Source organism: Anastrepha ludens, chromosome Y, assembly GCF_028408465.1.
Source record: "Anastrepha ludens isolate Willacy chromosome Y, idAnaLude1.1, whole genome shotgun sequence".
In the NCBI taxonomy this organism is placed as follows: domain Eukaryota; kingdom Metazoa; phylum Arthropoda; class Insecta; order Diptera; family Tephritidae; genus Anastrepha; species Anastrepha ludens.
Genome location: NC_071504.1, coordinates 4,270,757 through 4,292,223, shown reverse-complemented (window position 1 = coordinate 4,292,223; position 21,467 = coordinate 4,270,757). Strand labels below are relative to the sequence as shown.

The following is a 21,467-nucleotide window of genomic DNA, read 5'->3' as shown; positions in this document are numbered from 1 at the left end:
TAAATCTATTTATGTATATAGGTATGCATAAGCGTATGTACACATGGTTTATAAATTCAAAGGTCAGTCTATTTGTAAAAACGAAAACAATACATTCTAATTCATTTAATTAATGTTACTTAACATTACCACAGCTTGTTTACTTATAAAATTCAAATAAAAAGTAACTTCAGGTACTAAAATAAACATTTGGTATATGTGCACATAAAAAGGAACTGCGGAATTGGTTTCTAATCTACATACGATATATTGCATTCGTTAGATTGTTGAATGCTTCTGCGGTAGCGCTTAATCCATTCCCCAATACGGCTATTGCCTCCGCCATCATTTTATTAGCCTGAGCAATTGCAGAGCTGCTTTCGGCTAAGATCTATTAAAAATTGGAAGAACGATTAATAAAATGCCACTTTTATGTGTTGAAAATAAATTACCTTTAAAGCATCTGCTTGTTGTTTCGCGACTTCTACTGTTTCTATACTCGACTGGGCTAGCATCTATTAAAAAACAATCACCAATGGAAAAACATAATAAAATTATTTTACATTAAGTTCAAAAGAAATTACCTTTAGTGCATCTGCCTGTTTTTCTGCTATTTCCAAAAATTTCTTCCGAGCATTACCGTCTTCTTCCATGCGCTTTCTTTTCAAGCTCGCCCGTGGTGTTCTCCTGTCTGAGATATGGGAATTACCTGACCTCAGCGTGAAATTCTCTGCCAGTGGCGTCCGTAAAGGCGACGGGGCTTCCGAAATCACCCTTTCATCTTCCACTTCGATACCCATTTGGATTACCTACAAATTTACACACCAGTAAGTTACACTTTAAAACATACACTTCATGCAATTTACCTCCTCCAGTGGAATATTTTCAGGGGTTGAATCGTGGCCCTTCATATACTCCTCCCCTATAAGAGCAGACACCCGCCTCTCGAATTCCGTTAGGGGCTCCTCGCTGATTGGCCTGTTCCCAGCTAAAGCTTGTTGCCTTCGCCGATTCCGTGCTTTAATGCTGGTGCGGCTTTTTAAGTCCCGCCATACCTTTTTAGGGGAATGATTAACATCTCTCTACTTTTAAGTAATAACACAATATTTTCTTACCGTTTGCCATTGATTCACCGTCTTCACTGCTCCACCCAGACTATTTAGTTTTGCTGCTAGCTCGCTCCACTTTTTGTCGCACTCGTACTTACCATGGAGGCTGTGGAACCTAGATCCTGCTAGACCCGGGACTTCCATTAGGTAGTCAAGCAGGCGATTTAGCTGCTCGGATGTGGCACGGCTTCTTTTGGTAGCTGTCGATGTCATCCTAAAGCAATATACAAAAATTATTAATAAAACAATAAATTGAAATAAACAGTTATTTTATTGTACTTACTTTGTACATATATTATTGTTAAAAAACACTCACAATTGCATTTAACAGTTTGGCGTCTATATTTTTTTGTTTCTCTTCTTCATGTTATTCGCTCATTCTGACATTTAATTTGACAAAGATGCCACTCTCTATCAGTTTGAATAAATAGAAGAAAACAGCTGTTCAGTGTTAGTTAACATAAGTTAGTGAATAGCACAATCGGCAGTGCAATCGACAAATACTGAAGAGAAAAATAACAATTGTCGAATCGATAAGAGTTAGTGAATCGCACTACTGATATATCATTATTATTGGGGAATGGTCAGACGACAATTCAATTAACGATTTAATTGACATATCTTCGTGGTTAACGTTTTTTGTTATAAAGAAGTCGATCAGATCTGGACTTTTTTTTGGATCAGTTGGCCAGTATGTTGGGTCGCCACTACTTATGAACTTGCTGTTGCTCCTTTTTAGGGCGTCCAGTAAATTACGTCCTTTGGAGTTCGTCAATCTTGAACCCCAAATCGCGTTTTTAGCATTATAATCCCCGCCAGCTATGTATCGTTTGCCAAGTGTTTTCAAGAAGTCGTAGTATTGTGGTATGGAATTTATGTATTTTGGGGGACAATATACAGCAGAGATTGTTAGTTTGCCGCCTTCATCTTCAATTTGGATCGATGTCGCTTGTATGTTTTCTTTTTCGTATTTTTCTAATTCAATGCATTTAATGTCTTGCCTAATTATTATTGCTTTGCCTCCATGGGCTTTGTTGTCAGGGTGGTTTGTGACAAATATTTTATAATTAGGTATTCTTGCAAAGCTTTTGTCAGTGAAGTGTGTTTCAGAAATTAGTAATACGTCTATTGAATTATGGTTTATAAACACTATCAGTTCTTTCAAGTGTTGGCCCAAGCCGTTTGCATTCTAAGCGACTATTTTCAGTCTACTTGTGCTGCCCATCTATTTTGTTCACGAGCAGTGTTATAATATTCATTATGTTTGACATTTGTGCGAAGACCTGCTTCATCATTTCTTTTAACTCTTTGATGTCGTCATTTGAAGTTGCTTCAGAATTTGTTTCAGAACTTGTCACACCCGATTGTGGGTTGTTAGAAATAACTTGGGCATATGGCATTGTCGGTTTGACATATTGTGAATCTACTTGTCGATTTAAAGCGTTTTGCTGTTTATCAGTATTCAATTCTTTGTTACGTTGCTCTGGATATTGTTTTATTTTGAGTGCTTTGTACGCCGCGCATCCTCTGTAGCTCGCTGTTTGTTTGCCTCCGCAATGGGCGCATTTTATGTTGCTGCTATTTTTTACAACACACTCTATAGTTTTGTGATTACCCGCGCATTTTACATAAACTGGGGTTTTTGTGCAAAAGTTTTTAGAGTGTCCGTATTTTTGACAATTTGTGCATTGTGGAATTGTTTTCTTTTGATGAGGCGGTTCAAAACTTATTTTGCAGTGTAATAGATTATTTATTGAACAAATATCTTTATTGTTTGCACCTTGCTTCATCTCCAATGAGAACAATGGCAGAGGTTTCTTTGTACCTTTTTGCAAAATATTTTGAATATTAATTATTTCATGGCCTAATTCTAGTAGTTCCTGCTTAATTTCATCTTTATCAGCCGAATAATGCATTCCCCTTAGGAATACTTTGAATCCTCTTTCTTCCTTTAGTTTAAAAGTATAATACTGGGTTTTCTTCTCCTTTAATAAATTAATGATTGCAGTATAATTGTGTGATTCGAGTGGCTGTAGTTTAACTTCATTGTTTTTCAAAGCCTTAAGTTCATATTTGCAATCACGAATGGTACTCAGTGCCTGCATTAATTTATCAATGCGTTCTACGTTTTGTATGTAAATCGGTGGGTGCTTGCGTTTTTTAATTATTGGGTTTAAGTTTTCTGCAGCGGTTGGTCTTTTTGTTCCACTGTTATCGGTTCTGTCATTGTCTGGTTCGTCGTCTGAAAGCAATTCGAACATGTTTGACGATGTTTGCTGGCTGAGCCAATATGACGTTAGCTTTCTTTGGTTTGTTGTTGTGTCTTTGCTTTTATGTTTTTTTGTGCTATGTATATAATCATTTTGCTTACTTGGGGAGTTGCGGTACCGTTTTTGTGTAGTTTGGACTGCCGTGTTTTTGTTGGAGCTTTCACATTCGTTGTTTTGTTTGTTGGACTGCTTTACTTGCGTAATTTCCTTCCTTGTTTCTGTTTGCTGTTGTTGGATTGCTGGGATAGCTGTGTTTACTGTTTGCAGGGTGTTTCTCTTTGTTGTCATTATCGGCGCTGATGTGAATACCACTGATGTAGTTGTTGTGGCTGAGTAGAATGACGCGAGAGTGGTTATATTTGTTGTTGAGTCTTTGTAGTTTGTTTGGTAGGTCGTGCTTGTTGAGGTTTTGTTTTGTTCACTCCATGAAGTTGGTTCGCTTGGTGTCAGTACATTTGGTGTTGTTGTTAAAAGTGGTTTTATATGTACACATGTGTTCGCTGCGTTATCGCGAGGTTCGCTAAAGTTTGTTTTTGGCGCAAGTTTTGACGAATTTTGTCGCTCTTGCGGTGGAGAATGCCCCACAGGCATCTCAAGTTGTTTCTGTTTTTGTTTGTTATTAAAATTATTTTTTGTTTTGCACTTTCACTTAAGTATGTAGAATGTCGAATAAGCTTATGTATATTCAGCGTGTAAGCGTCTATATCGCAATTTGGAAATTTTTGAGTTTGGTCTTATCACTTTGATAGGCTATACTCGAGAGCTGTTAAAATCACGTCCGTTCAAAAGTAACGTCCGAAATTGAATTGTAAATTTAAATTTCAATTTTCATTATTAAACTAATGCAAAATGAAAAATAATTTAACGTTCAATTTCCATACTATTTCTTAACTATAATTTTTAAAAAAGCAAAATACTGTAAAATAAATAAAAGATGGGTGTAATAATTCTTAATGACACTACACTCAGACATTATGAGCAACACTTTAATCTTTAAGTATATAAGTTGATGTAAATAGGTCGAGGGAATGACCTGTCGATATATATTGGCTCCATTATTAATAAATAAAACTTTTTGTATTTATGTACAGCAATTATTGAACTTATGCAAAAAATAATATAAACACAAATAAACATTTCATTTTTATTCTTAATGATAATTTATAAAAACAAAAACGAAGTACTATAATTCAAAAGGCGGATGTATTGATCACAGACATGTGTAATCATTTTTAAATTAGGTTCATACACTTAGACATTATAAGCAGAACTTTAATCTTTAAGTATATAAGTTTTTTATCAAAACTTTTATGTTTAAATATTATATTTAAGTAATTCTGGACCTCTAGTCTAGTTTCAGTAAAATGAATATGGAAAAATAAACGATAAGCTTTGTTTATTTATGTAATGTTGTTTTTTTAGATAGACTTTTAATACGTTCACATATAAGTAGATGATCTACTTTTTCGTGTTTTACTCCCAATCAATTTTTTTGTGTAATAGATCATTATTTCTACGAGTGTAAAGAAAAACGTTAAAGTAAAAAGTAAATAAACTTGCTATAAAAAATTACGAATGCGTATCCAACTGTTTATTATTACCAGCCAATTGCGCAATTAAATTAGCTATTCCTTGTCCTTGTATTTTCTTCATATCGTTAATAATACTTAAACAAACCAAAAGCTCCGAAATATTCCACCAAAATAATTTCTATGTAGAAAAACCTTTCACAACAGTATTGACAGTCAATTGTATTGACAGGATTGTCAATTTTGTAGGTAATCTGCCATATGTGAACGGGTAGATTAATTTTGTGGATTTATTGCTAATTACTGCATATGTGAACGTAGGTAGAATTATATGAAAGAAATATAGTTTGAATTCATCAAAGAGCGTCTGCCGTGGTTGGTGCATGACTACCATTTGGGATCACCTAGGTTCGAATCTCCGTACATGAAACAGGAAAATGATAGAAAAAAGTTTTTTGATAATTGGACGACCGGAGCGACAGGCAATGGTAAACCCTCGAGAGTATTTCTGCCATGAAAAAGATATTCATAAAAAAACTGTAAGTTCTTCCATTTGTGAAACAACATCAAGAAGCACAAATAGGAGGACAAACTCGGCCAAACAACTAACAGAAGTTTACGTGCCAATTATTTATTTATTTTTAATGGGCAGACTACTTTCGTCGGTAACATGCATGTTCAAATTAGTAGAAATGGGAAAAACTTGGTCCTAGTAATATTAAAAAATTTCGCTTGACAGTGATTAAATATATGATTTTAGTATTGATCCACTAAGACCTCTTCTTTTCGCCAAGCGTTAGCAAGTGGCGAATAGATAAGCAACTGGTATAAAAGAACATTTGTATACATATTGGGTACGCAGGAATAAAGCTACCTTAAATTACATGTGTTTGTAGGGCAGTGAGTTATACTAATCTAATGAGGTATGACCATACTCGCTAACGGCGAATCATGCTCGATAACTTTGTTGTTGCTTTCGCATGCAAATTTTCGTTAAGTTAATCGAGCTACAGATAGCGAGCGGGAGAATGGCGAATGACATAATGATCAGGAACGTTTAATTTTTCAACAGCTAAGTAATTGATAGTGTGAGCGTAGAATGCAATGCGTAAAGGCCTTTGTTTTTGTTTCGATAGTGAAATTACTAGCGGCGATGACAACGGTTAATGGGAGAGATGTTTTTGAGAGATGATGATGATGTTGTTGCACAAATGGAGGGACCTACAGTTTGAAGCCGACTCCAAATGGAAGATAGTTTTATTTTTTCTTCATTTTGGTGTTTTACCCTACGTTTTCTCTGAATTCTAAATGGCAGTCACGCACCAACCCATTCTGTTACAGCGGCCGTCGGTTACTGACTACATAGTACACAAATATCGTTTTCCAAATCTAAATTACAATTGAATTGAGCAGAAAAATATAGTTTCGATAATGTAAAACCTAATACGGTAGAATTCGAGAGTGGGAGCAGTAGGAATATTACAGGTATAATTGGTTCTGAACCTATTCAAATATAATGGATATTTATTACCTAAAGACCTGGTAGGGAGCGAGAAATTCTATCGTTTCTAAAAGAGAGGAACACTCACATTCACAGGAACATTTCCTAATTAATCTAATCTCTTATTGTTTAAGATTAATTAGAAGTAGGCGGGATTTGTATGATGGGGCAGGGTCAGAGAAATTCAGGGAAGAGAGAGCATACTTTTGTACTCGTTTAAGTCTGTCTGTAGATAATTGGTGGTAAGGCCACCAAATAAAAACGGTATATTTCAATGTAGATCGAACAAATGAACTAAATAGCAACTTATATTTCTCATCAAGTTGGTCTCCTTGCCTCGGGGAAGAGGCTTAAATGGTTTTACGTTTTACCCCCTTTCGTAGGAGCTAACTCTCCACGAACTAATAGGGAAGTTCACCATGCCGCGATTACCGTACCAATGTTCTCCTGTTATCTCCTATCAAGTCCTCTCCTTGCCCTTCTATTACTTAACCAGGCGGTAGGTATAAAATGCTCTTTATACTTTCTCACATGTGGCGGCTAAACAAGGATTTGTCCACACGAGGTAACCCACTTTGTTCTTTTTATAGAATATGTTCTTATTAATGAGCAGAACATTATAACATGCGCTCTCCATAATAATATTTGCCGTTGATATCTAGCCATGCCCGTTATGATGCATACCAGATGGATCAAATTCGTGCAGCTGTACTTTAGCATTAAGTATTATAAGCATTAAGTATTTTTATTATTACGGAAAATTGGTTATATTTCACTTTCAGGAGAAAATCAAAGATTTCTCTTTATTTCAAGCATTTCACATTTCGGAAGCGAACTCTTTACTTGAAAACCTTTATTATGATGCCGGGTTGAAGCGTGTACAAAAACATTCTTCAGCGTCATTAACGGGTTTACTTGGACTTCGCACGCAGCTTTCTTCGTTTACACTGCAACTTTCGCATACACTTCTTATGCCACTTAGCTCTCATTTTTATTTCTTCACCCGAGGACGATTTAAGAGAGATGAATCAATAAGCTTTCCATTTGTATTGCTCAATGTAATTGGATTCATCTAGCTTATCAATGGAATAAATACCGCCAGTGGCGGCGCTAGGCCAAATGTGTACGTCGGCGACATCAACTTCGCGAGGCCTCTTTACTTCGCAGTGAAAAAAACCGTGAAATTAAGTGAGCCAAATTATAAAATAATTTATGAGTTTAACGAGTTTTATTGTTAATAAAATGATGACAAAAAATAATTACACACAAAAATTAAAATAGTCGAACTTTTCGGCTTTTAGCCGCTATTTCAGCTTCGATTGACAGAACTGATAACGCGGATAGTATGTCTTGGCTCATTGTGCTTCTCAAATAGGTTTTTAGCAATTTCAACTTTGAGAAGCTTCTCTCAGCGGAGGCTGTGCTGACCGGAACTGTGAGCTAATTCTAATTGTAATATTAACATTTTGATATATTTCTTCTAAATTATTTTCTAAAATGTGTTGGATGAGTTGTTTCGCGTCGTTGATAGCGTCTAGTGAATTAGTTTTTAAAAGCTGAAGTTCTTCATATAGTTCGAAAGGCTGTATATCACTGTTTTCGCCTTTCCGAAGTATTGGTATAGATTTCAAATAATTGATATCATAAATAAAACCAAATTGCTCAAAATATTCATTGCGCGCTGTAAATCGACATTCGGTATTGACTTTTATAGCATATTATACCACTGTGTTAAAATAAATAACTCTGAACTGCATTTCAGGAGATTTAACTGGTTTATCAGTATGTTCGTAACTAAGCATTCGTTTTTTCCTGGCTATTCTTTTCCCCTTAAATTGAGACTGAATTTCATAAGTACTTTTCTCCACAAATAATCTAGCTTCTGTTACACTTTTTTCAAATCCTGTATTTCGGAATTCTTGAATCTAGCTACAAAATGAATGTAAAGTATCAATAGCGACATGCAAATTGACTTGAACCGATTGCCATAGTTTACTTATATTATTTACACGTAGCAAAACCTCATACCACACGTGTAATGCAACAATAAAATCAAAAGTTAACATTTCCTTTAGGACTGCTTCACTGTCGCTTAGAGTTTCGGAATCATCAGTTTTATTTTTCAGTTCATCCACATATTCGATGACATCATCAAATTGAAAAAAATATTGCTTTACTGCTCCGATTCTACTCTCCCACCTCGTTTCAGACAGAGTTTGTAAAGTCAATTTTAATTTACTTTTTACTATCTCCCAACGCTTCCTTGACTTTGAAAACAGCACATAGATTTTATTGATAAAGCCGAAAAATGTTTTGGCTGTCGTTGAAGAGTTAACTGCATCTATCAAAAGTAAACTCCAACTGTGGCATCCGCATGGTGTAAAGAATGATCTTGGATTTATATTGAGTATTCTTGTTCTGATACCTATTCTAATTCCGAACATATTGGCGCTCTTATCATATCCCTGTCCTTTCCATTTCTTGTAATATTGATTTTGTTAAATACCCTCCAGAGAACGTTAAATATAGAGAAGTCTCAATGACAGGAACGTATGGTATTTCGAGGGGTACTCGTCTCGCGTGGAGTTGATTTCATAGTGGCGTTCATTATTGTGTGATTAAAATAGGCTATCTCACTGTCGATTTCGTCAAAAATCTTTAAGCTTATTTTATTGTTAAGATTACGGATGACTATTTCTCTAAATGTATACCAGGAGGTTTTTTTCTATACTAATATTATAAAGAGGAAAACTTTGTTTGTTTGTAATGAATAGGCTCAAAAACTACAGTACCGATTTTAAAAATTCTTTCACCATTCGAAAGCTACATCATCCACGAGTAGCATGGATTATATTTTATTTTGGAAATAGGGCCCGAGATATAGGTCAAAACGTGGACTCGGGTAACCTTCGGATGTGTATGTATAATATGGGTATCAAATGGAAGCTGTTGGTGAATGCTTTAGCCCAGAGTATTTTTCATGCCGCTCCGTGACTAGGGTCTCGAGATAGAGACCAAAGCGTGGACCCTAGAATGTGTATTGTACAAACACATCCTGGGGTTACTCGGGTCCACGTTTTGGCCTATATCTCGAGACCCTAGTCACGAAACGGTATGAAAACTACTCTATACTATAGAAATCATAAACAGCTTCCATTTGACACCCATATTGTACAAACACATTATAGGGTTACCCGGGTCCACGTTTTAGCCTATCCCCCGAGACCCTGGCATCCGATTCTTAAAATTTCAAAACAAGAACCTTCTTCACATGTGTCTCTTTAATGTGGCAAAGTTTGGTTAAAATCGGTTTAGCCATTTTCCGTAAAGTTCATCACAACGCGAAAAACGGCTGAATTTTTATGTATATAGAGTATCCTATATTACTTCTAACACCTCCAAAAACATGTGTACAAAGTTTCATAATAATCGGTTAAGTAGTTTTTGCGTGAAAGCGTAACAAACAAACTTACATTCACATTTATAATATTAGTAGGGATAGGGATTTATTCAAAAACAAATAGAAAAACAAAAAAATATTGTTTATGCCAAAGCGCTTGAATAAAGAATAAAGAAATAAATAATATGAAAATTATATATTTTCTGTTCTAAACCATATCTATTCTATTTTAGTGTGCCCAGCGAAGGGGGCCGGGTTTGCTAGTGTTATATATGTTTCTATTCGAGGATTCATTCGTATATGAGCTCTGATATATCATTATTATTGGGGAATGGTCAGACGACAATTCAATTAACGATTTAATTGACATATCTTCGTGGTTAACGTTTTTTGTTATAAAGAAGTCGATCAGATCTGGACTTTTTTTTGGATCAGTTGGCCAGTATGTTGGGTCGCCACTACTTATGAACTTGCTGTTGCTCCTTTTTAGGGCGTCCAGTAAATTACGTCCTTTGGAGTTCGTCAATCTTGAACCCCAAATCGCGTTTTTAGCATTATAATCCCCGCCAGCTATGTATCGTTTGCCAAGTGTTTTCAAGAAGTCGTAGTATTGTGGTATGGAATTTATGTATTTTGGGGGACAATATACAGCAGAGATTGTTAGTTTGCCGCCTTCATCTTCAATTTGGATCGATGTCGCTTGTATGTTTTCTTTTTCGTATTTTTCTAATTCAATGCATTTAATGTCTTGCCTAATTATTATTGCTTTGCCTCCATGGGCTTTGTTGTCAGGGTGGTTTGTGACAAATATTTTATAATTAGGTATTCTTGCAAAGCTTTTGTCAGTGAAGTGTGTTTCAGAAATTAGTAATACGTCTATTGAATTATGGTTTATAAACACTATCAGTTCTTTCAAGTGTTGGCCCAAGCCGTTTGCATTCTAAGCGACTATTTTCAGTCTACTTGTGCTGCCCATCTATTTTGTTCACGAGCAGTGTTATAATATTCATTATGTTTGACATTTGTGCGAAGACCTGCTTCATCATTTCTTTTAACTCTTTGATGTCGTCATTTGAAGTTGCTTCAGAATTTGTTTCAGAACTTGTCACACCCGATTGTGGGTTGTTAGAAATAACTTGGGCATATGGCATTGTCGGTTTGACATATTGTGAATCTACTTGTCGATTTAAAGCGTTTTGCTGTTTATCAGTATTCAATTCTTTGTTACGTTGCTCTGGATATTGTTTTATTTTGAGTGCTTTGTACGCCGCGCATCCTCTGTAGCTCGCTGTTTGTTTGCCTCCGCAATGGGCGCATTTTATGTTGCTGCTATTTTTTACAACACACTCTATAGTTTTGTGATTACCCGCGCATTTTACATAAACTGGGGTTTTTGTGCAAAAGTTTTTAGAGTGTCCGTATTTTTGACAATTTGTGCATTGTGGAATTGTTTTCTTTTGATGAGGCGGTTCAAAACTTATTTTGCAGTGTAATAGATTATTTATTGAACAAATATCTTTATTGTTTGCACCTTGCTTCATCTCCAATGAGAACAATGGCAGAGGTTTCTTTGTACCTTTTTGCAAAATATTTTGAATATTAATTATTTCATGGCCTAATTCTAGTAGTTCCTGCTTAATTTCATCTTTATCAGCCGAATAATGCATTCCCCTTAGGAATACTTTGAATCCTCTTTCTTCCTTTAGTTTAAAAGTATAATACTGGGTTTTCTTCTCCTTTAATAAATTAATGATTGCAGTATAATTGTGTGATTCGAGTGGCTGTAGTTTAACTTCATTGTTTTTCAAAGCCTTAAGTTCATATTTGCAATCACGAATGGTACTCAGTGCCTGCATTAATTTATCAATGCGTTCTACGTTTTGTATGTAAATCGGTGGGTGCTTGCGTTTTTTAATTATTGGGTTTAAGTTTTCTGCAGCGGTTGGTCTTTTTGTTCCACTGTTATCGGTTCTGTCATTGTCTGGTTCGTCGTCTGAAAGCAATTCGAACATGTTTGACGATGTTTGCTGGCTGAGCCAATATGACGTTAGCTTTCTTTGGTTTGTTGTTGTGTCTTTGCTTTTATGTTTTTTTGTGCTATGTATATAATCATTTTGCTTACTTGGGGAGTTGCGGTACCGTTTTTGTGTAGTTTGGACTGCCGTGTTTTTGTTGGAGCTTTCACATTCGTTGTTTTGTTTGTTGGACTGCTTACTTGCGTAATTTCCTTCCTTGTTTCTGTTTGCTGTTGTTGGATTGCTGGGATAGCTGTGTTTACTGTTTGCAGGGTGTTTCTCTTTGTTGTCATTATCGGCGCTGATGTGAATACCACTGATGTAGTTGTTGTGGCTGAGTAGAATGACGCGAGAGTGGTTATATTTGTTGTTGAGTCTTTGTAGTTTGTTTGGTAGGTCGTGCTTGTTGAGGTTTTGTTTTGTTCACTCCATGAAGTTGGTTCGCTTGGTGTCAGTACATTTGGTGTTGTTGTTAAAAGTGGTTTTATATGTACACATGTGTTCGCTGCGTTATCGCGAGGTTCGCTAAAGTTTGTTTTTGGCGCAAGTTTTGACGAATTTTGTCGCTCTTGCGGTGGAGAATGCCCCACAGGCATCTCAAGTTGTTTCTGTTTTTGTTTGTTATTAAAATTATTTTTTGTTTTGCACTTTCACTTAAGTATGTAGAATGTCGAATAAGCTTATGTATATTCAGCGTGTAAGCGTCTATATCGCAATTTGGAAATTTTTGAGTTTGGTCTTATCACTTTGATAGGCTATACTCGAGAGCTGTTAAAATCACGTCCGTTCAAAAGTAACGTCCGAAATTGAATTGTAAATTTAAATTTCAATTTTCATTATTAAACTAATGCAAAATGAAAAATAATTTAACGTTCAATTTCCATACTATTTCTTAACTATAATTTTTAAAAAAGCAAAATACTGTAAAATAAATAAAAGATGGGTGTAATAATTCTTAATGACACTACACTCAGACATTATGAGCAACACTTTAATCTTTAAGTATATAAGTTGATGTAAATAGGTCGAGGGAATGACCTGTCGATATATATTGGCTCCATTATTAATAAATAAAACTTTTTGTATTTATGTACAGCAATTATTGAACTTATGCAAAAAATAATATAAACACAAATAAACATTTCATTTTTATTCTTAATGATAATTTATAAAAACAAAAACGAAGTACTATAATTCAAAAGGCGGATGTATTGATCACAGACATGTGTAATCATTTTTAAATTAGGTTCATACACTTAGACATTATAAGCAGAACTTTAATCTTTAAGTATATAAGTTTTTTATCAAAACTTTTATGTTTAAATATTATATTTAAGTAATTCTGGACCTCTAGTCTAGTTTCAGTAAAATGAATATGGAAAAATAAACGATAAGCTTTGTTTATTTATGTAATGTTGTTTTTTTAGATAGACTTTTAATACGTTCACATATAAGTAGATGATCTACTTTTTCGTGTTTTACTCCCAATCAATTTTTTTGTGTAATAGATCATTATTTCTACGAGTGTAAAGAAAAACGTTAAAGTAAAAAGTAAATAAACTTGCTATAAAAAATTACGAATGCGTATCCAACTGTTTATTATTACCAGCCAATTGCGCAATTAAATTAGCTATTCCTTGTCCTTGTATTTTCTTCATATCGTTAATAATACTTAAACAAACCAAAAGCTCCGAAATATTCCACCAAAATAATTTCTATGTAGAAAAACCTTTCACAACAGTATTGACAGTCAATTGTATTGACAGGATTGTCAATTTTGTAGGTAATCTGCCATATGTGAACGGGTAGATTAATTTTGTGGATTTATTGCTAATTACTGCATATGTGAACGTAGGTAGAATTATATGAAAGAAATATAGTTTGAATTCATCAAAGAGCGTCTGCCGTGGTTGGTGCATGACTACCATTTGGGATCACCTAGGTTCGAATCTCCGTACATGAAACAGGAAAATGATAGAAAAAAGTTTTTTGATAATTGGACGACCGGAGCGACAGGCAATGGTAAACCCTCGAGAGTATTTCTGCCATGAAAAAGATATTCATAAAAAAACTGTAAGTTCTTCCATTTGTGAAACAACATCAAGAAGCACAAATAGGAGGACAAACTCGGCCAAACAACTAACAGAAGTTTACGTGCCAATTATTTATTTATTTTTAATGGGCAGACTACTTTCGTCGGTAACATGCATGTTCAAATTAGTAGAAATGGGAAAAACTTGGTCCTAGTAATATTAAAAAATTTCGCTTGACAGTGATTAAATATATGATTTTAGTATTGATCCACTAAGACCTCTTCTTTTCGCCAAGCGTTAGCAAGTGGCGAATAGATAAGCAACTGGTATAAAAGAACATTTGTATACATATTGGGTACGCAGGAATAAAGCTACCTTAAATTACATGTGTTTGTAGGGCAGTGAGTTATACTAATCTAATGAGGTATGACCATACTCGCTAACGGCGAATCATGCTCGATAACTTTGTTGTTGCTTTCGCATGCAAATTTTCGTTAAGTTAATCGAGCTACAGATAGCGAGCGGGAGAATGGCGAATGACATAATGATCAGGAACGTTTAATTTTTCAACAGCTAAGTAATTGATAGTGTGAGCGTAGAATGCAATGCGTAAAGGCCTTTGTTTTTGTTTCGATAGTGAAATTACTAGCGGCGATGACAACGGTTAATGGGAGAGATGTTTTTGAGAGATGATGATGATGTTGTTGCACAAATGGAGGGACCTACAGTTTGAAGCCGACTCCAAATGGAAGATAGTTTTATTTTTTCTTCATTTTGGTGTTTTACCCTACGTTTTCTCTGAATTCTAAATGGCAGTCACGCACCAACCCATTCTGTTACAGCGGCCGTCGGTTACTGACTACATAGTACACAAATATCGTTTTCCAAATCTAAATTACAATTGAATTGAGCAGAAAAATATAGTTTCGATAATGTAAAACCTAATACGGTAGAATTCGAGAGTGGGAGCAGTAGGAATATTACAGGTATAATTGGTTCTGAACCTATTCAAATATAATGGATATTTATTACCTAAAGACCTGGTAGGGAGCGAGAAATTCTATCGTTTCTAAAAGAGAGGAACACTCACATTCACAGGAACATTTCCTAATTAATCTAATCTCTTATTGTTTAAGATTAATTAGAAGTAGGCGGGATTTGTATGATGGGGCAGGGTCAGAGAAATTCAGGGAAGAGAGAGCATACTTTTGTACTCGTTTAAGTCTGTCTGTAGATAATTGGTGGTAAGGCCACCAAATAAAAACGGTATATTTCAATGTAGATCGAACAAATGAACTAAATAGCAACTTATATTTCTCATCAAGTTGGTCTCCTTGCCTCGGGGAAGAGGCTTAAATGGTTTTACGTTTTACCCCCTTTCGTAGGAGCTAACTCTCCACGAACTAATAGGGAAGTTCACCATGCCGCGATTACCGTACCAATGTTCTCCTGTTATCTCCTATCAAGTCCTCTCCTTGCCCTTCTATTACTTAACCAGGCGGTAGGTATAAAATGCTCTTTATACTTTCTCACATGTGGCGGCTAAACAAGGATTTGTCCACACGAGGTAACCCACTTTGTTCTTTTTATAGAATATGTTCTTATTAATGAGCAGAACATTATAACATGCGCTCTCCATAATAATATTTGCCGTTGATATCTAGCCATGCCCGTTATGATGCATACCAGATGGATCAAATTCGTGCAGCTGTACTTTAGCATTAAGTATTATAAGCATTAAGTATTTTTATTATTACGGAAAATTGGTTATATTTCACTTTCAGGAGAAAATCAAAGATTTCTCTTTATTTCAAGCATTTCACATTTCGGAAGCGAACTCTTTACTTGAAAACCTTTATTATGATGCCGGGTTGAAGCGTGTACAAAAACATTCTTCAGCGTCATTAACGGGTTTACTTGGACTTCGCACGCAGCTTTCTTCGTTTACACTGCAACTTTCGCATACACTTCTTATGCCACTTAGCTCTCATTTTTATTTCTTCACCCGAGGACGATTTAAGAGAGATGAATCAATAAGCTTTCCATTTGTATTGCTCAATGTAATTGGATTCATCTAGCTTATCAATGGAATAAATACCGCCAGTGGCGGCGCTAGGCCAAATGTGTACGTCGGCGACATCAACTTCGCGAGGCCTCTTTACTTCGCAGTGAAAAAAACCGTGAAATTAAGTGAGCCAAATTATAAAATAATTTATGAGTTTAACGAGTTTTATTGTTAATAAAATGATGACAAAAAATAATTACACACAAAAATTAAAATAGTCGAACTTTTCGGCTTTTAGCCGCTATTTCAGCTTCGATTGACAGAACTGATAACGCGGATAGTATGTCTTGGCTCATTGTGCTTCTCAAATAGGTTTTTAGCAATTTCAACTTTGAGAAGCTTCTCTCAGCGGAGGCTGTGCTGACCGGAACTGTGAGCTAATTCTAATTGTAATATTAACATTTTGATATATTTCTTCTAAATTATTTTCTAAAATGTGTTGGATGAGTTGTTTCGCGTCGTTGATAGCGTCTAGTGAATTAGTTTTTAAAAGCTGAAGTTCTTCATATAGTTCGAAAGGCTGTATATCACTGTTTTCGCCTTTCCGAAGTATTGGTATAGATTTCAAATAATTGATATCATAAATAAAACCAAATTGCTCAAAATATTCATTGCGCGCTGTAAATCGACATTCGGTATTGACTTTTATAGCATATTATACCACTGTGTTAAAATAAATAACTCTGAACTGCATTTCAGGAGATTTAACTGGTTTATCAGTATGTTCGTAACTAAGCATTCGTTTTTTCCTGGCTATTCTTTTCCCCTTAAATTGAGACTGAATTTCATAAGTACTTTTCTCCACAAATAATCTAGCTTCTGTTACACTTTTTTCAAATCCTGTATTTCGGAATTCTTGAATCTAGCTACAAAATGAATGTAAAGTATCAATAGCGACATGCAAATTGACTTGAACCGATTGCCATAGTTTACTTATATTATTTACACGTAGCAAAACCTCATACCACACGTGTAATGCAACAATAAAATCAAAAGTTAACATTTCCTTTAGGACTGCTTCACTGTCGCTTAGAGTTTCGGAATCATCAGTTTTATTTTTCAGTTCATCCACATATTCGATGACATCATCAAATTGAAAAAAATATTGCTTTACTGCTCCGATTCTACTCTCCCACCTCGTTTCAGACAGAGTTTGTAAAGTCAATTTTAATTTACTTTTTACTATCTCCCAACGCTTCCTTGACTTTGAAAACAGCACATAGATTTTATTGATAAAGCCGAAAAATGTTTTGGCTGTCGTTGAAGAGTTAACTGCATCTATCAAAAGTAAACTCCAACTGTGGCATCCGCATGGTGTAAAGAATGATCTTGGATTTATATTGAGTATTCTTGTTCTGATACCTATTCTAATTCCGAACATATTGGCGCTCTTATCATATCCCTGTCCTTTCCATTTCTTGTAATATTGATTTTGTTAAATACCCTCCAGAGAACGTTAAATATAGAGAAGTCTCAATGACAGGAACGTATGGTATTTCGAGGGGTACTCGTCTCGCGTGGAGTTGATTTCATAGTGGCGTTCATTATTGTGTGATTAAAATAGGCTATCTCACTGTCGATTTCGTCAAAAATCTTTAAGCTTATTTTATTGTTAAGATTACGGATGACTATTTCTCTAAATGTATACCAGGAGGTTTTTTTCTATACTAATATTATAAAGAGGAAAACTTTGTTTGTTTGTAATGAATAGGCTCAAAAACTACAGTACCGATTTTAAAAATTCTTTCACCATTCGAAAGCTACATCATCCACGAGTAGCATGGATTATATTTTATTTTGGAAATAGGGCCCGAGATATAGGTCAAAACGTGGACTCGGGTAACCTTCGGATGTGTATGTATAATATGGGTATCAAATGGAAGCTGTTGGTGAATGCTTTAGCCCAGAGTATTTTTCATGCCGCTCCGTGACTAGGGTCTCGAGATAGAGACCAAAGCGTGGACCCTAGAATGTGTATTGTACAAACACATCCTGGGGTTACTCGGGTCCACGTTTTGGCCTATATCTCGATACCCTAGTCACGAAACGGTATGAAAACTACTCTATACTATAGAAATCATAAACAGCTTCCATTTGACACCCATATTGTACAAACACATTATAGGGTTACCCGGGTCCACGTTTTAGCCTATCCCCCGAGACCCTGGCATCCGATTCTTAAAATTTCAAAACAAGAACCTTCTTCACATGTGTCTCTTTAATGTGGCAAAGTTTGGTTAAAATCGGTTTAGCCATTTTCCGTAAAGTTCATCACAACGCGAAAAACGGCTGAATTTTTATGTATATAGAGTATCCTATATTACTTCTAACACCTCCAAAAACATGTGTACAAAGTTTCATAATAATCGGTTAAGTAGTTTTTGCGTGAAAGCGTAACAAACAAACTTACATTCACATTTATAATATTAGTAGGGATAGGGATTTATTCAAAAACAAATAGAAAAACAAAAAAATATTGTTTATGCCAAAGCGCTTGAATAAAGAATAAAGAAATAAATAATATGAAAATTATATATTTTCTGTTCTAAACCATATCTATTCTATTTTAGTGTGCCCAGCGAAGGGGGCCGGGTTTGCTAGTGTTATATATGTTTCTATTCGAGGATTCATTCGTATATGAGCTCTGATATATCATTATTATTGGGGAATGGTCAGACGACAATTCAATTAACGATTTAATTGACATATCTTCGTGGTTAACGTTTTTTGTTATAAAGAAGTCGATCAGATCTGGACTTTTTTTTGGATCAGTTGGCCAGTATGTTGGGTCGCCACTACTTATGAACTTGCTGTTGCTCCTTTTTAGGGCGTCCAGTAAATTACGTCCTTTGGAGTTCGTCAATCTTGAACCCCAAATCGCGTTTTTAGCATTATAATCCCCGCCAGCTATGTATCGTTTGCCAAGTGTTTTCAAAAAGTCGTAGTATTGTGGTATGGAATTTATGTATTTTGTGGGACAATATACAGCAGAGATTGTTAGTTTGCCGCCTTCATCTTCAATTTGGATCGATGTCGCTTGTATGTTTTCTTTTTCGTATTTTTCTAATTCAATGCATTTAATGTCTTGCCTAATTATTATCGCTTTGCCTCCATGGGCTTTGTTGTCAGGGTGGTTTGTGACAAATATTTTATAATTAGGTATTCTTGCAAAGCTTTTGTCAGTAAAGTGTGTTTCAGAAATTAGTAATACGTCTATTGAATTATGGTTTATAAACACTATCAGTTCTTTCAAGTGTTGGCCCAAGCCGTTTGCATTCTAAGCGACTATTTTCAGTCTACTTGTGCTGCCCATCTATTTTGTTCACGAGCAGTGTTATAATATTCATTATGTTTGACATTTGTGCGAAGACCTGCTTCATCATTTCTTTTAACTCTTTGATGTCGTCATTTGAAGTTGCTTCAGAATTTGTTTCAGAACTTGCCACACCCGATTGTGGGTTGTTAGAAATAACTTGGGCATATGGCATTGTCGGTTTGACATATTGTGAATCTACTTGTCGATTTAAAGCGTTTTGCTGTTTATCAGTATTCAATTCTTTGTTACGTTGCTCTGGATATTGTTTTATTTTGAGTGCTTTGTACGCCGCGCATCCTCTGTAGCTCGCTGTGTGTTTGCCTCCGCATTGGGCGCATTTTATGTTGCTGCTATTTTTTACAACACACTCTATAGTTTTGTGATTACCCGCGCATTTTACATAAACTGGGGTTTTTGTGCAAAAGTTTTTAGAGTGTCCGTATTTTTGACAATTTGTGCATTGTGGAATTGTTTTCTTTTGATGAGGCGGTTCAAAACTTATTTTGCAGTGTAATAGATTATTTATTGAACAAATATCTTTATTGTTTGCACCTTGCTTCATCTCCAATGAGAACAATGGCAGAGGTTTCTTTGTACCTTTTTGCAAAATATTTTGAATATTAATTATTTCATGGCCTAATTCTAGTAGTTCCTGCTTAATTTCATCTTTATCAGCCGAATAATGCATTCCCCTTAGGAATACTTTGAATCCTCTTTCTTCCTTTAGTTTAAAAGTATAATACTGGGTTTTCTTCTCCTTTAATAAATTAATGATTGCAGTATAATTGTGTGATTCGAGTGGCTGTAGTTTAACTTCATTGTTTTTCAAAGCCTTAAGTTCATATTTGCAATCACGAATGGTACTCAGTGCCTGCATTAATTTATCAATGCGTTCTACGTTTTGTATGTAAATCGGTGGGTGCTTGCGTTATTTAATTATTGGGTTTAAGTTTTCTGCAGCGGTTGGTCTTTTTGTTCCACTGTTATCGGTTCTGTCATTGTCTGCTTCGTCGTCTGAAAGCAATTCGAACATGTTTGACGATGTTTGCTGGCTGAGCCAATATGACGTTAGCTTTCTTTGGTTTGTTGTTGTGTCTTTGCTTTTATGTTTTTTTGTGCTATGTATATAATCATTTTGCTTACTTGGGGAGTTGCGGTACCGTTTTTGTGTAGTTTGGACTGCCGTGTTTTTGTTGGAGCTTTCACATTCGTTGTTTTGTTTGTTGGACTGCTTACTTGCGTAATTTCCTTCCTTGTTTCTGTTTGCTGTTGTTGGATTGCTGGGATAGCTGTGTTTACTGTTTGCAGGGTGTTTCTCTTTGTTGTCATTATCGGCGCTGATGTGAATACCACTGATGTAGTTGTTGTGGCTGAGTAGAATGACGCGAGAGTGGTTATATTTGTTGTTGAGTCTTTGTAGTTTGTTTGGTAGGTCGTGCTTGTTGGGGTTTTGTTTTGTTCACTCCATGAAGTTGGTTCGCTTGGTGTCAGTACATTTGGTGTTGTTGTTAAAAGTGGTTTTATATGTACACATGTGTTCGCTGCGTTATCGCGAGGTTCGCTAAAGTTTGTTTTTGGCGCAAGTTTTGACGAATTTTGTCGCTCTTGCGGTGGAGAATGCCCCACAGGCATCTCAAGTTGTTTCTGTTTTTGTTTGTTATTAAAATTATTTTTTGTTTTGCACTTTCACTTAAGTATGTAGAATGTCGAATAAGCTTATGTATATTCAGCGTGTAAGCGTCTATAAGGAGGATGGTTCCATGTGTAGAAGTCCACGCAAGTGGGGAAAGTTACTGATCGCCATTCACTTGGGAGTGGCCAGGACGATTCTTCTACATATGGTTCAAGCAGCTCACAACGTCCGGGATTAGCCCACGTATCCTCTGGTTAGCTTCCGAACACCCGTTCGGGAGTGAGCTAACGTGAGAAGGCGAAGCATCCCAGCATAGCTGGTTGTGCGCTGGGTTTGGGACCCGCCACTTAAAAAGCCCCCCCAATGAAAACAGCAACAAAGCCTCGGATGAGAACTTCCAACACTGATGACGACCCCTGCAAACGAAATAAGGAATACGATTTGAGGGCATGCACCTGGAATGTCCGGTCCCTTAATGGGGAAGGTGCCTCTGCTCGGCTGGTTGATGTCCTCGTGAGAGTAAAGGCTGACATCACTGCCATCCAAGAGATGCGATGGACGGGGCAAGGAAAGAAAAACCTAGGACCTTGCGACGTCTACTACAGCTGCCATGTAAA

The 21,467-nt window shown here is 35.8% G+C and overlaps 1 protein-coding gene across 1 annotated transcript; it reads right to left on the bottom strand.

Moving 5' to 3' along the window:
• Positions 1-235: 235 nt before the first annotated feature.
• On the bottom strand, positions 236-1,135 carry LOC128870586 (uncharacterized). Its single transcript, XM_054113238.1, has 5 exons — positions 1,095-1,135; positions 846-1,034; positions 564-788; positions 432-494; positions 236-370 (listed from the first exon to the last, which is right to left on the bottom strand). Exons 2-5 carry the CDS (start codon positions 888-890, stop codon positions 236-238), a joined length of 468 nt encoding a protein of 155 aa, XP_053969213.1. The 5' UTR covers positions 891-1,034; positions 1,095-1,135.
• Positions 1,136-21,467: the final 20,332 nt, after the last annotated feature.

Bases quoted from the DNA above. Each gene is read 5' to 3' on its own strand.
- LOC128870586 (XM_054113238.1), bottom strand. From the start codon at position 890: ATGAAGGGCCACGATTCAACCCCTGAAAATATTCCACTGGAGGAG. The intron at 789-845 runs GTAAATTGCATG...GTAAATTTGTAG, and splicing joins AAAATATTCCACTGGAGGAG to GTAATCCAAATGGGTATCGA. The intron at 371-431 runs GTAATTTATTTT...AATTTTTAATAG, and splicing joins AACAAGCAGATGCTTTAAAG to ATCTTAGCCGAAAGCAGCTC.